The sequence below is a fragment of the Juglans regia genome, chromosome 4 (genome assembly GCF_001411555.2).
Source record: "Juglans regia cultivar Chandler chromosome 4, Walnut 2.0, whole genome shotgun sequence".
Classification (NCBI taxonomy): domain Eukaryota; kingdom Viridiplantae; phylum Streptophyta; class Magnoliopsida; order Fagales; family Juglandaceae; genus Juglans; species Juglans regia.
The window spans coordinates 16,106,585-16,119,551 of NC_049904.1; the positions used below are offsets into that span (position 1 = coordinate 16,106,585).

The following is a 12,967-nucleotide window of genomic DNA, read 5'->3' on the forward strand; positions in this document are numbered from 1 at the left end:
TAATTTCTCTTAGTATTACTATAGAAAATCATCATAAATAACAAACCCTATTATCAACACTAAAAGGGCAGGGTTATTTAGTTATTTATTTTTATAACTTAGATATAAGTCACTTGAATTTCATGTGAGAGTTTCATGTTATATCAAAGGTGGAGGGAGTGATAAAATGGAGAGAGAAAGAGAGAGAAACTGACATAAGGGAGGAACCGATGGGCGTGGAGGGTTGGGCATGGTGGTTGGCCCCAACGTGCAGCAGCTTCTACGTGTTACTTGATGCCTGAGCTGCGTCTATGTAAATCGAGCATGAAGTGGTGGTGCAACTCAACTAGAGTACGGGACACGGTGGTGCAATCCGCATGTGATGCTAGGCATGTACGCATGGTCTCTTTTCTTCTTCTTCTTTTTTTTTTTTTTTTTCAAAGCAGCTCAGAGATGGATTTCCAATGACTTTTTCAATGCATTTAACCTAGGGAAGCTATAAATAGCTAACTTCAATCACAACATGCAGAAAATGTGCAACCGCCAACACCCCCTAGCCTTTACCCAATTTTCATGTTCCACCAGACTGATCATAGAAAAGATCCCCCTGTACAATTTAAGTCATTCATTAAAGAGAAACTCTACTTGCAATCGGGCTGAGAAACCCTCACGTAACCGGGTGCTACTTTTGATGATTTTTTTTTATACATTTATTTCCATCGCCGGTTCCTCCCCCCCCCCCCCCCTTCTCTCTCTCTCTCTCTATGTATATATATCAATTTTTTTCTACCCTCTTCTTCCTCTCATTCTCTCTCTACATTTCTCTCCTCCGGTAATACAGGTAGGGTTCTTGGAAATGGTAATATTGTTTTACTCTCACTATGGTATTATGGCCACCCCTTATGGAAAATTCCAAACAAGAGGATTCGAAGACCTTCTGGTGAGGAAGATAACGTTGGAGGCATAAGATTAGGCAAATATGCTTGCAGGTGAGGAAGATAACATTATCCTTCTTAAAGGGACCGAAGCGTAGAGAAGGAGTTTCTCTTTTTAATATTTCGGATAACGATGGAGATACCCTGCAGAGCGTAGAGATGGAGAGAAAATTAGAGAAATTAGTAGAAATTTAATAAAAATGGATAAAAAAATATGGGAATTGAAGATATCAGAGAAATACATAACCAGTTTCAGTTCACTCATTTTCTTGTATTTGGACTCTTATAAATTTGTTGTTGGTTTGGTTGTATCAAGAAAGAAACAGTGTAAATGCAGAGTGTAAATGCAGAAGAGTTGCTACGATGGAGGCTAAAAATACTTGCAAAGTGTTTGATAAATTGTTAAAGAGAAAATTACTAGTTGTTTGATGAATTGTTGAAGAGAACACTCAACCTCACAGTCTACATTAAATTGGGTTACTTTCTCTATTCAAGCAGTCTTCCGTCCCTTTTTTTTATTTTTAAACCATCTGACATCAGCCGATTACAACTGCGGTTTACGTAGCAGGTCTGTTCATTAAATTAATCAGTTCTTCTATGTACAAGCGGGTGGTGGACGAATCGGCAGACGAAGCTCACGTGGAACTGCTGTTGTCAGAGTTATTTTAAAAGAAAAGTATAAACAAAGAAAGAAAACGAAGAGAAAAAGACTACCAGTACCAAATCCCCTTCGTCCATCTCCCCTTTGTCGATTGCCACTCTCTATGAGCACCACAACCATTTGCCAATCCCAAACTCTTCTATTTTTTTTTTCTCTTTTCCCCATTTCTCACCTCCACCACACTTTCGGTTTACTCTGTTTTTCTATGGACACTTTCTTTCTCGAGCCTACACGAAACTGATATGTTTGGTTGCCCAGAAAGTTACCGGGATAAAAAAGAAAGTAAAATTTCCTGTCTTTTTGGTGTTCTTTTAACCATCGAGAAATCCCCCTCAAACGATTGCAATCCACCCTACATTATCCTTAGCACTACAGTCAGCATTGTACTTGAGCAATGTATTGGCAGTCGAGCAATCTTCAGCTCGAAGTGAGTACCAAACAGCAAGATTTAATGGTGTAATTCCATTCTGCATTAATAAGACAGCACAAAATTGAGTTTACCATCAGAAATCCAAATCCCACTTTTAATTTGAACTCTTCAAAACTGGATCATAAGGTAATAAGAAAAAGCAAATTTGCTTTGGCTTCAATAATGGCACCATGACCAAAGCAACTGTGCAGCATCATTGCATCCATTCTTTGCTGCCATGTGCAAAGGAGTTTCTCCATATTGCAAAGCACAGCAATTTGACACTCAGGAATCAATAACAAGATCAATAAGTCATGAGCATTGGCTTAATAAATCCCAAGCATCATTGTAATGTACGCACTTTTTCCAAAATAAAAACCAATTATATTAATACTTACCATGTTCTTGGCTTCCAACTCAACCTTATGATCTGTCCCTAGCCAATCAAGAAGAAATTTGACTATCTCGGCCCTGTTATAACCAGAAGAAATGTGAAGTGGCATCTGTGCCATCTGAAATCAAGCAAACAAAAGGAATGCATTAAAAAGAAGAATAAGCAACTTCATATAAGATGCAGGTTCCAGAGTGGATCAACGAACACAATGAAAAACAAACCAGATTTCTTCAACTCTTTAAAATAGAAGCAGATATACATAGGCAAAAGAAAAACCCAATAAAGAGAGAGAATGGGATCTTAAGACGGGTTGATAAGAGACAGGTTGTCTCGGAGTAGCCATTGAAATCCAAGAAGGTCACCGGACTGAGCGCAGCGATGATAGTGGTTGGTTTGGCAGATCTTGACCGTTGGTTCTTTGGCCTCTACATGCCTATGAATCGAGACTCTGTCTCTCTCCAAAAGAACAAAAAATAGAGATAATGGCAATGAGAGAGAAATAGAGAATGGAAGAGAGAACGAGAATCGACCGCCTGAAGAGAAGAGAATGGAGAGAAGGCACTCGGAGAAGAGAAGCATAGAAGAGATAATGCAAAACTGTGCGTTTCAGTAACTTTCATTTCAGATCCCGTCCAAAACTCATTTATTAAAAGTTAAACCAAAACGAGCCGTTTCATTAATCTTTCCAAGTCAGCTTCGGTCGGTGCATTTTGATGCGCAAAAATGCTTGAAAGAAGAGTTTTCCTAAATTAATACATAACTCACCTCCAAATCCATCTATATAATTTGAGCCAACCTACAAGGTTCTACGCCGCCCAAGGCCAAAGAAATGACAAGCGACAATTCCAAAGCAAAAGAACAAAAATGTTTCAGCTTCTCATGGGAACTCGCAAAAGAACTAGCATTCCTTCAAAGATCCTGCACGCTCAAACCTGGAGGAAGGGACTGCTTCAACTTCTCAGCCTTCTCTGAGTCAAACACACACAGTGAGTAAAGGTACTTGGAGCAGCGAACTTTAAACTTCACCACATCCCTGCTCCTCTTGATTTTGACAGAGCGAGCATCCTTCCTTCTCGCAGTGAGAAGGAAATCCTTGATCTCATGTATTTGCTTTTGCATTTTGACTTCGCCTGTCAGAGAAGCTTGTGGGGCTGACGACCAAAGCGCTCCCAAATCGCATGTGCTGTCGAAGAGCATTGTCCGCATGGTGTCGCACGTGGTTTTCTCCCAGTTTGACTTTCTAGCAGACAAAGTGGGGTGGCACTCGGAGAGGTTGAGCGGGAGGATCACGGTGCTGAGTGGGGCGTAGGTCTTCACCTGTGGTGCACAACAACTTCAATGTCTATCAGTTGGTGTTCCCTTCGTCCAAACCGCAGAAACAATGCTACAGATGAAGGGCAGTGGCCCATGGATCCTAGGGTTTCCGACGTGAGGTTGGATGTGGGGAAGGTTCTAGACATAGGCAAAATGTAAAACCATGGAAGGAGGAGAGGATAAGGTGCTCTGTTTTAAGTTGAATGAAACAGGGGATCTTGAGGCTTGTGGCTTGGCGCTGCGTCAAGTCATGTGGCTGTTTAGGGGTGGCTTCCGTCGTACTTGATGCGTCTGAGATGGTGCAAAACATAGCTGTTTGGGGAGGAGCTTCACCGTATGAACTTGGCTGAGATTCATTTTTTCATTCTCATTTCTCATTTTTTTCAATTTTATTTTTTATATTTTTGCAACTCGTTACACGTGCATTGCACGTCTGTCCTTACTAGTATATATATATGCAATGCAATGCATCTCTCCATTTAATCTTCACGGCTTCATCATCCTGTAAACTTCATCATTCTATTTCTATCGCTTGGTGCTAGCGTTTTTTGTGTGATATCAGGAACCACTCTTTACTATCTCTTTTCTAAATATCCTCAAAAAAATTTCAAAAATGAATTTTCATTGCTTCAACTGTAAAAAATCATACACGAAAGCAAAAATCCTTTCATCCCATTCAAAACATGTTCATAGGAAGTTCAAGATAGAATGTGCATGTGGAAACAGATTCAGAAATAATGCTTATTTTGCAGCACATTTGGATAATTGCCCAAGACAAGTAAGTTTCTTTTGTGATTCTTTTGTGTTTAAAACTTTCTGCTGATTCAAGAATTTTCTTTAAACTTCTTTTCACTTCTTAGATTCAACAGAAGAAGATAATAAAGGATCAAGATTCTGCAAAATGACGCCCATGCTGAAGAAGAGCAGGAAAATGAGTCAAGATTGAAGTAATTGTAATAATAGCTACAGAGTATTTTGAAATGTTTTGTAGACTATATTATTGTTAGTCAGGGCAATGAATAGTTGTTAAGGTGTCTTTTTTCTTCAATGCACTTATTCCTCCAATTGGAGAACCAAGATTTTTCTTGTTTGATTTTTTATCGGGCTTCTCAGAGGAGGAGATTGAGTCTTGAATACCTGGGCACAGTTACAAGAAATTCTGATAGAGCCGCATGAATTTAGCCCCATTTTTCATGGCTGGGCAATGTCTTATGCTGTTTTCTGCTTTCTTACAAGACAGTTTTTGAAGAAAAAAATTAGTCCTTTTTAATCTATTTCTAGTTAGCATTTTGGGTTTGTTTTGGATATTATGCTCCTTAGATGGTATTGGAAATTCAAGCAAGAAAGCAGGGTTCTTGGCCTTTGCACTCATTTTCCTGATTCTTGTAAAATACAGAAATCAAATGATTTTGACCAGAAGTGCATGCCCTCTGTGACTTTGAATTTAGAGCATTTGATTTAACTTGTCATCTTGCTAACTTTCTAACAGAGGGAGTTATATTATGTGACACAATTTGGTGTTTATATATCCTTTTGAAGTTGTTTCTTTGAAACCCAGTTGATATTTTCAGCACAATTCCGCTTTTCTGATAGTTTTCTTTTTCTGGACTGTGAATATAGGTATATTTTCTATTTTCCAATAAATTGTATTGTTTATGCTACTTCTTCTTGTGTCTAATTGTACTTCTTGTTGAATCCATGCCCTGCAGTCAACAATGACTGCTCAGCGCTTAACCCTCAACCCTCAACAAGTAACTGTAAATGCAGTTACATTGAATGCAAATAAATGCATTCATACGTGAGGCGAGGTGCCTATAAATTGAAGCTTCAGGCGAGAGCTTCAGACACACCCAAAGAGAAAAGAAAAGAGAGAGAGCCGAGAGAGCTCTGAGAGAAAAGAAGAGAGTTGAGTTGAGTGGAGTGTGATCCTCCTCCTCTGTAATATTTTCTTGTGTTCCACTATTTATTAGTGAAGCTCTTTTCTGTGGATGTAGGCAGTTGCCGAACCACGTTAAATTTTTGGTGTCACTGAGTGCATGAGTGTACTCTTTTATTACCGCTTTTATCCCTTCCGCTGTGTTGATTTCCCCAACAAGTGGTATCAGAGCGTTTGTTGGAAGAAGTTTTTTACAAAAAACTCGGTTTTAGTGTGTAGCTCACTTTTCAAATTTGAGCATACCACTGTGTTCGTCTCATCCAGACAAGAAAAGCGGTGGAAACCAAAGGCCAAACGGAGGTCGCACGCGCTCCCACGCGCCGTCTGAAGATCGGAGAGTGAGACTCACTCTTGACATGCGTCCCACGCGCCAAGTAGAGTCTCTAGCGCGTGATTCCCACGCTCATACACGCGCCACACGCGCTCCAGAGAAGACTTGCGCGTGAAGTTCACGCGCCACGACGTGTTCTTGACTCCATAAGCGCGTGAGAGACACGCGCCTACGCGTTCCACGCGCACCAGAGGAGTTCAGGCGCGTGAGTTACACGCGCCTACGCGCTGTTTGTCGCGCCACGCACTGCACGCGCGACAGAGTTCCTGTTTTGGTTCTTTTGCTCATTCCTTGTGCTATCTGAGTCCGATTTTGACGAAACAAGACTCGTTTCCAACAAAATCAGACGTTCCGGACATAACGGTGCTGTCCATTTTGTGATATTCCACCTCAAAGATACTGTACTTGTATTTTGTATTTAGAACAGTCTAAATCCATGGAGGATTCAGCATCAGGCGCCATGATAAAGCTGACTGCCTCAAACTACAGTCTTTGGAGACCTCGAATGGAGGATCTCTTGAACTGTAAAGATCTGTTTGACCCTTTGGAAGATGAAGGGAAGAAGCCAGATGAAGTTACGGATCAAGTGTGGAAAAAGATGCACAAGAAGACTATTGGTCAGATCAGGCAATGGATTGACCATAGTGTTTTTCACCACGTGGCCCAGGAGACGGATGCATATAATCTCTGGAAAAAGTTAGAGGATATGTATCAGGCTAAAACTGCTCGAAACAAGGCCCTCTTGATGAGACGGCTTGTTAACTTGAAGTTGAAAAGCGATACCTCTGTTACCGAGCATACTAGCGAGTTTCAAAACCTAGTTAACCAGCTCGGGTCCGTCAACCTGAATCTTGGCGATGAAGAACAAGCCCTGCTACTTCTCAGTTCATTACCAGACAGTTGGGAGACGCTGGTAGTCTCCCTAAGTAACTCTACTCCAGATGGCAAACTTACCATGACGATGGTTAAGGATGCCCTGTTTAATGAGGAGGCCAGAAGAGACAAGCATGAATCAAACTCATGCCCTTGTCACCGAGAGTAGAGAAAGGCCTCAAGGTAATGATAGAGGGAGAAGTGGAGGCAGAAACAGAGGGAAGCCTCAACCACGTGGAAGGTCCAGCAGTAGCAGGAACCAGCAGACGGGTAACATGAAATGTTACCACTGTGGCAAAGAAGGCCACATGAGGAAACACTGCCGCAAGTTTTTAAGGGAGCAAGGTCAAAGCAGTAAGCTGAAGAAAAAGGATGGTGAAACCCTTGTCACTCTTTCGGGAGATGTGGCAATACTCTCCACTAGTGACGAGACGTGTCTGCACGTTGCAAGCCATGATGTTGAGTGGGTGGTAGACACAGCAGCATCATACCACGCCACTTCCCACAGTGAATTTTTCACTACGTACAAAGCAGGAGACTTTGGTACGGTAAGGATGGGGAATGCCAGTTCCTCGAAGATCGTGGGAGTTGGCGAAGTGCAGATAAAAACCAACATTGGTTGCACCATGGTGTTGAAAGATGTTCGACACATTCCTGACCTTCGGCTCAACCTGATTTCCGGGACAGCCCTTGATCGACAGGGCTATGACAGCTACTTCAGCAAAAGCACTTGGAAGCTGTCACAAGGTGCCATGGTTGTCGCCCGAGGACATATTTGCGGTACGTTGTACAAGACCCATGTGAAGATCGGTTCTGATAGCCTCAATGCAGTGGAAGACGAGGCATCACCGAATCTGTGGCACAAGAGACTCGGACACATGGGTGAAAAAGGGTTGGATACACTTGCGAAGAAGGCACTCATCAAAGTTGCCAAAGGAACAGCGTTAAACCCTTGTGAGTACTGTTTGTTTGGCAAACAATGTAGAGTCTCGTTTAAATCCTCTACGAAGAGAAGATTAGAGTTGTTGAGTCTGGTACACTCTGATGTATGTGGTCCCATGGAAGAAGAGTCATTGGGAGGTAACAGATATTTCGTGACATTCATTGATGATGCTTCACGAAAGGTCTGGGTATATGTTTTGAAGTCAAAGGATCAGGTCTTCGAGCACTTCAAGAATTTCCACACCTTAGTGGAAAGAGAGACGGGAAAGAAGCTGAAGTGCCTGCGAACGGACAATAGAGGAGAATATGTCTCCAAAAGATTCGCTGCATACTGCGCTGATCGCGGTATTCGACATGAGAAGATGGTCCCATATACCCCTCAGCACAATGGTGTAGCCGAAAGAATGAACCGGACCATCATTGAAAGAACAAGATGCATGCTCAGTATGGCCAAGTTACCAAAGCCATTCTGGGGTGAAGCTGTTCTAGCTGCCTGTTACCTGATCAACAGATCACCTTCTGCACCACTGGAATTTGAAATTCCTGAGAAGGTTTGGTCTGGAAAAGATGTCTCTTACTCTCACCTGAGAGTGTTTGGGTGCAAAGCCTTTGCACACGTATCCAAGGAGCTGAGACAGAAGCTCGATGTTAAGTCAACTCCATGTATCTTTGTTGGATATGGAGATGAAGAATTCGGATACAAGTTATGGGATCCAGTGACAAAGAGAATTGTCAGAAGTAGGGACGTTGTGTTCCATGAAAACCAGAACATAGGAACTGAAGCTTCATCAAGAGAGCTTAGTTCCGATACTACAAATCCTGCACCATTACAGTCCGCCACAGATAATGAGAATATGCAGGATCGAGATCCAGAAGCAGAAGAAAAAGCTCAGGGTGTCGAGCAGGGGGAGCAAGAATCCTCTCCACCAGCAGCTAGTGTACCACCACAAGGGTTAGATGGTGACGAACCTCCTTTGGTTGATGAACCAAGAAGATCGGCAAGAGGCCGCCTACTGATTCCGTCGAGGAGATATCCGGAATCAGACTATATTCTGCTTACTGATGAGGGGGAGCCAGAGAGCTTCCAGGAAGTTCAAACTCATGCTGATAGAAGCCTATGGGTGCAGGCAATGCAAGAAGAGATGAGTTCTTTGCAGAAAAATCAGACCTATGAGTTGGTGAAACTTCCTGAAGGAAAGAAAGCCCTAAAGAACAAATGGGTGTTCAAGCTGAAGAAAGATGGCCAAGGAAAGCTGATGAAGCACAAGGCCAGATTGGTTGTCAAAGGATTCCAGCAGAAGAAGGGAATCGACTTTGACGAGATATTTTCTCCGGTGGTGAAAATGATGTCGATCCGAGTCATACTCGGATTGGTAGCCAGCTTGAATTTGGAACTCGAACAGATGGATGTGAAGACAGCCTTTCTCCATGGAGATTTGGAGGAGGAAATCTATATGGAGCAACCAGAAGGGTTTGCAGCTCCAGGGAAAGATCACTTAGTCTGCAAACTGAAGAAGAGTCTCTATGGCCTCAAGCAAGCTCCGAGGCAATGGTACAAGAAGTTCGACTCATTCATGATGAGTCATGGTTACAAGAGACTTGTTGCAGGTCAGTGTGTCTATGTTCGAAGGTTCCAGAATGACAAGTTTGTCATACTCCTTCTTTACGTTGATGATATGTTAATCGTTGGTGAGGATAGGTCCATGATTAACAAACTAAAGAAGGAACTATCCAAGTCCTTTGACATGAAGGATTTAGGCCCAGCACAGCAAATTTTGGGCATGAAGATTGTTCGTGATAGGAAAGTCAAAAGGGTGTGGCTATCACAACAAAAATATGTTGAACAGGTCATTAGACGTTTCAACATGGGAGATGCTAAGCCAGTCAAAACTCCACTTGCAAACCACTTCAAATTAAGCAAGAGCTCGTGTCCTTCTTCAAAGAAAGAGATTGAAGAAATGGAAGCAATCCCCTACTCTTCAGCAGTAGGAAGCCTGATGTATGCAATGGTTTGTACCAGACCAGATATTGCTCATGCTGTAGGCATGGTGAGCAGATTCCTTTCAAATCCAGGAAAGGATCATTGGGAAGCAGTCAAGTGGATTCTCAAGTACCTGAAAGGTACATCTAACATGTGCTTGTGTTTTGGGGGAGCTAAACCAGTTTTGGAAGGCTATACAGATTCAGATATGGCAGGAGATCTGGATAGCAGGAAATCTACTTCAGGATTTCTCTTCACCTTTGCAGGAGGAGCTGTCTCTTGGCAGTCCAAGCTGCAGAAGTGTGTTGCTTTATCTACAACAGAGGCAGAGTACATTGCTGCAACGGAAGCTGGGAAAGAGATGTTGTGGATGAAGCGTTTTCTCCAAGAACTAGGAGTTAGTCAAGAAGACTACAAGGTACATTGTGATAGTCAAAGTGCTCTAGACTTGAGCAAGAATTCAATGTACCACTCCCGCACCAAGCATATTGATATCCGCTATCATTGGATACGCGAAGCGATGGAACAACAGCTGTTGAAGCTTGTGAAGATCCATACGAAAGAGAATCCAGCGGACATGCTGACGAAGGTGGTTACAAGTGAGAAGCTTGAGCTATGCAGAGACATAGCTGGGATGGATAGCATCTAGGTAAATGGGCATGGAGGGGGAGAATTGTTGAATCCATGCCCTGAGCAGTCAACAATGACTGCTCAGCGCTTAACCCTCAACCCTCAACAAGTAACTGTAAATGCAGTTACATTGAATGCAAATAAATGCATTCATACGTGAGGCGAGGTGCCTATAAATTGAAGCTTCAGGCGAGAGCTTCAGACACACCCAAAGAGAAAAGAAAAGAGAGAGAGCCGAGAGAGCTCTGAGAGAAAAGAAGAGAGTTGAGTTGAGTAGAGTGTGATCCTCCTCCTCTGTAATATTTTCTTGTGTTCCACTATTTATTAGTGAAGCTCTTTTCTGTGGATGTAGGCAGTTGCCGAACCACGTTAAATTTTTGGTGTCACTGAGTGCATGAGTGTACTCTTTTATTACCGCTTTTATCCCTTCCGCTGTGTTGATTTCCCCAACACTTCTTTAGAAATAGGTGCTTGGTTGAACAACTGGTAGGAAAAGTTTCATTTGTAACGTAATAGTCATAGACACTGATTTACCCATAGGAAGTTCCAAATAGAGCAACTGAGAATATTTTGCACTGTGTATCAATGGCTAATTCAACTGAACCATCGTCATCTTTGAGCTTTACTTCATCTTCCCATTTATCAAATGGCACATTTGGCCCCACTAAATCATCCTCTAGCCTTGAACCGGATCCTAACCTTGAAATCATCAGCTTAAGTAAGCTTAGCTCTAATTTGGAGCAGCTCTTGATTGATCCAAGTTGTGATTATAGCGATGCGGATATCATTGTTGAGGGAATTCCAGTTGGTGTTAACCGATATATTTTGGCTGTTAGAAGTAGGTTTTTCCATGAGTTTTTTCAGCGAGTGAAGGGATCTACCGAGAAGGAAGGAAAACCTAAGTACTTTATCCGTGATTTGTTGCCTTATGGCAAGATTGGATATGAGGCATTTCGGGTTTTCTTGAGCTATCTGTACATGGCAAAACTGAAGCCTTCTCCAGTGGAAGTGTCAACTTGTGTTGACGATTTTTGCATCCATGATGCATGTAGACCCGCTATTAATTTTGCTGTGGAATTGATGTATGCCTCCTACATTTTTCAGACGCCAGAGCTGGTTTCACTTTTCCAGGTTAGTATTCTCTACATGCTGATCTACTTATAAAAAATAAAGAAAAGAAAAATCTGGACATGCCAATCCAGAGTAACCAATTAGGCAAGTTAAGCAACCAATCATGTTCTGAACGTTTGGACGGTTGAGTAAGATCAAACATATACTTTGTTCTTTCTTGACTATTATGTTGTTTGTGGTTTGATACTTGCGGTGGAGGTGTTGAACTTCCTTTCCTTGCATTATTGGGGTTTTTTTTTTTTTTTTGGTATCTAATGCATCCACCTTGAGGCTGTTGAACCCATGACTTTACCCTCCAATGCATTCTTGTCGGAGAAGGAGCTGCCATTCAATCTAGCCCAAAATAAGAATTCACTGGGATTTTTTCCTGGAAATTGGAATCAGACCCAAATGTGGATTCAGCAACCAGTTTTAGAAACTGATATTGGACTTTCATTCCTCCAAGAGTGACTTTCATTGTTTGGACTGCAGATTTTGGGGTGATTCTTACCGTGGATAATTTGAGATTACAGCACATAATAGAAATAGATTGGTGTTGCGGGTCTAAGGAGAGTGGGGAAACAGTTGATCGTCTCTTACTTCATTATTTGCTAGCCAGTTACTTATAGAAAATGATCTTTTCTCTTTGGGCTAGACTGAGTTATGTCCAGTGTGTGTGGATCTTTCTGCGTGTTGGAGATGACAATTTATTGGCCAGTAGAGCAAATCCATGCGGAACATAAGTTTTCCTGACTGTGGTGCATATGGAGGGAGAGAAACAACCATACCTTCATAGGTTGTGAGAAGACGTGAAGGGTCTCAAGGATTGAGTTGTATTGAGTTATTTTTCTACCCACTTGTTTTCAGGATTTTCTATATCTTTTTTCTTGTTCTGCTTGGTTGTTTCTCTTGTATACTTCCTCCGTACTTGAGTAACACCCCATTTTCGATCATAATAAAATTGACTTACAGCACACAGTCTCTCTCTCTCTCTCTCTCACACACACACAAGTAGTTTGTTGCAATTAATATAAGAGTCAATTTTATAACGATTGCCAAATCTGTTGTGCCACCATGAAATATGTGGTGGGGAATTTTAACCGGTACCTGCCATCAGATTACTTGTGTTGAAATGCGAAACTCTTAATAATTTTAGTGCATATTCTTTTTTCAGATCTGGATTCAGCCATTGCGTTGGACTTAGGGGAGGGACACAGAGAGGGAGGTCATAAATATATCAATATAACATTAAATGTTATTTTCTAAGTTGGAATAGGCGTTATGCTGTGTTATAGGTTTTTTTCTTTTAAAAAAAAACTTTGGAATTAAATGCTACATTACGATTGTTATGTTATTTTGTATTTTTAGTAAGATGCCATCATGTACAAAGTATTGAGTGATTTTGTTTTTTCTTATCCTAGTTTTACACTTTTTTTCCTCATCTTTCATTTACGACTAAGGCTTTCGTTAGA

General features: G+C 41.7%; 3 protein-coding genes across 3 annotated transcripts; 1 reads left to right on the top strand and 2 right to left on the bottom strand.

The window, feature by feature from the left end:
• Window positions 1–1,882: 1,882 nt before the first annotated feature.
• LOC108985180 (poly [ADP-ribose] polymerase tankyrase-2-like) lies at window positions 1,883–2,884 on the bottom strand. Its single transcript, XM_035689418.1, has 3 exons — window positions 2,701–2,884; window positions 2,383–2,496; window positions 1,883–2,042 (listed from the first exon to the last, which is right to left on the bottom strand). Exons 1-3 carry the CDS (start codon window positions 2,719–2,721, stop codon window positions 1,908–1,910), a joined length of 270 nt encoding a protein of 89 aa, XP_035545311.1. The 5' UTR covers window positions 2,722–2,884; the 3' UTR covers window positions 1,883–1,907.
• A 344-nt stretch (window positions 2,885–3,228) lies between these two features.
• LOC109004732 (60S ribosomal protein L38-like) lies at window positions 3,229–4,033 on the bottom strand. The gene has a single exon (XM_018983379.2). It carries the CDS (start codon window positions 3,582–3,584, stop codon window positions 3,288–3,290), a length of 297 nt encoding a protein of 98 aa, XP_018838924.1. The 5' UTR covers window positions 3,585–4,033; the 3' UTR covers window positions 3,229–3,287.
• Window positions 4,034–10,970: 6,937 nt separating this feature from the next.
• Window positions 10,971–12,711, top strand: LOC109004691 (BTB/POZ domain and ankyrin repeat-containing protein NPR1-like). The gene is made up of 2 exons (XM_035689417.1): window positions 10,971–11,516; window positions 12,670–12,711. Exons 1-2 carry the CDS (start codon window positions 10,971–10,973, stop codon window positions 12,697–12,699), a joined length of 576 nt encoding a protein of 191 aa, XP_035545310.1. The 3' UTR covers window positions 12,700–12,711.
• Window positions 12,712–12,967: the final 256 nt, after the last annotated feature.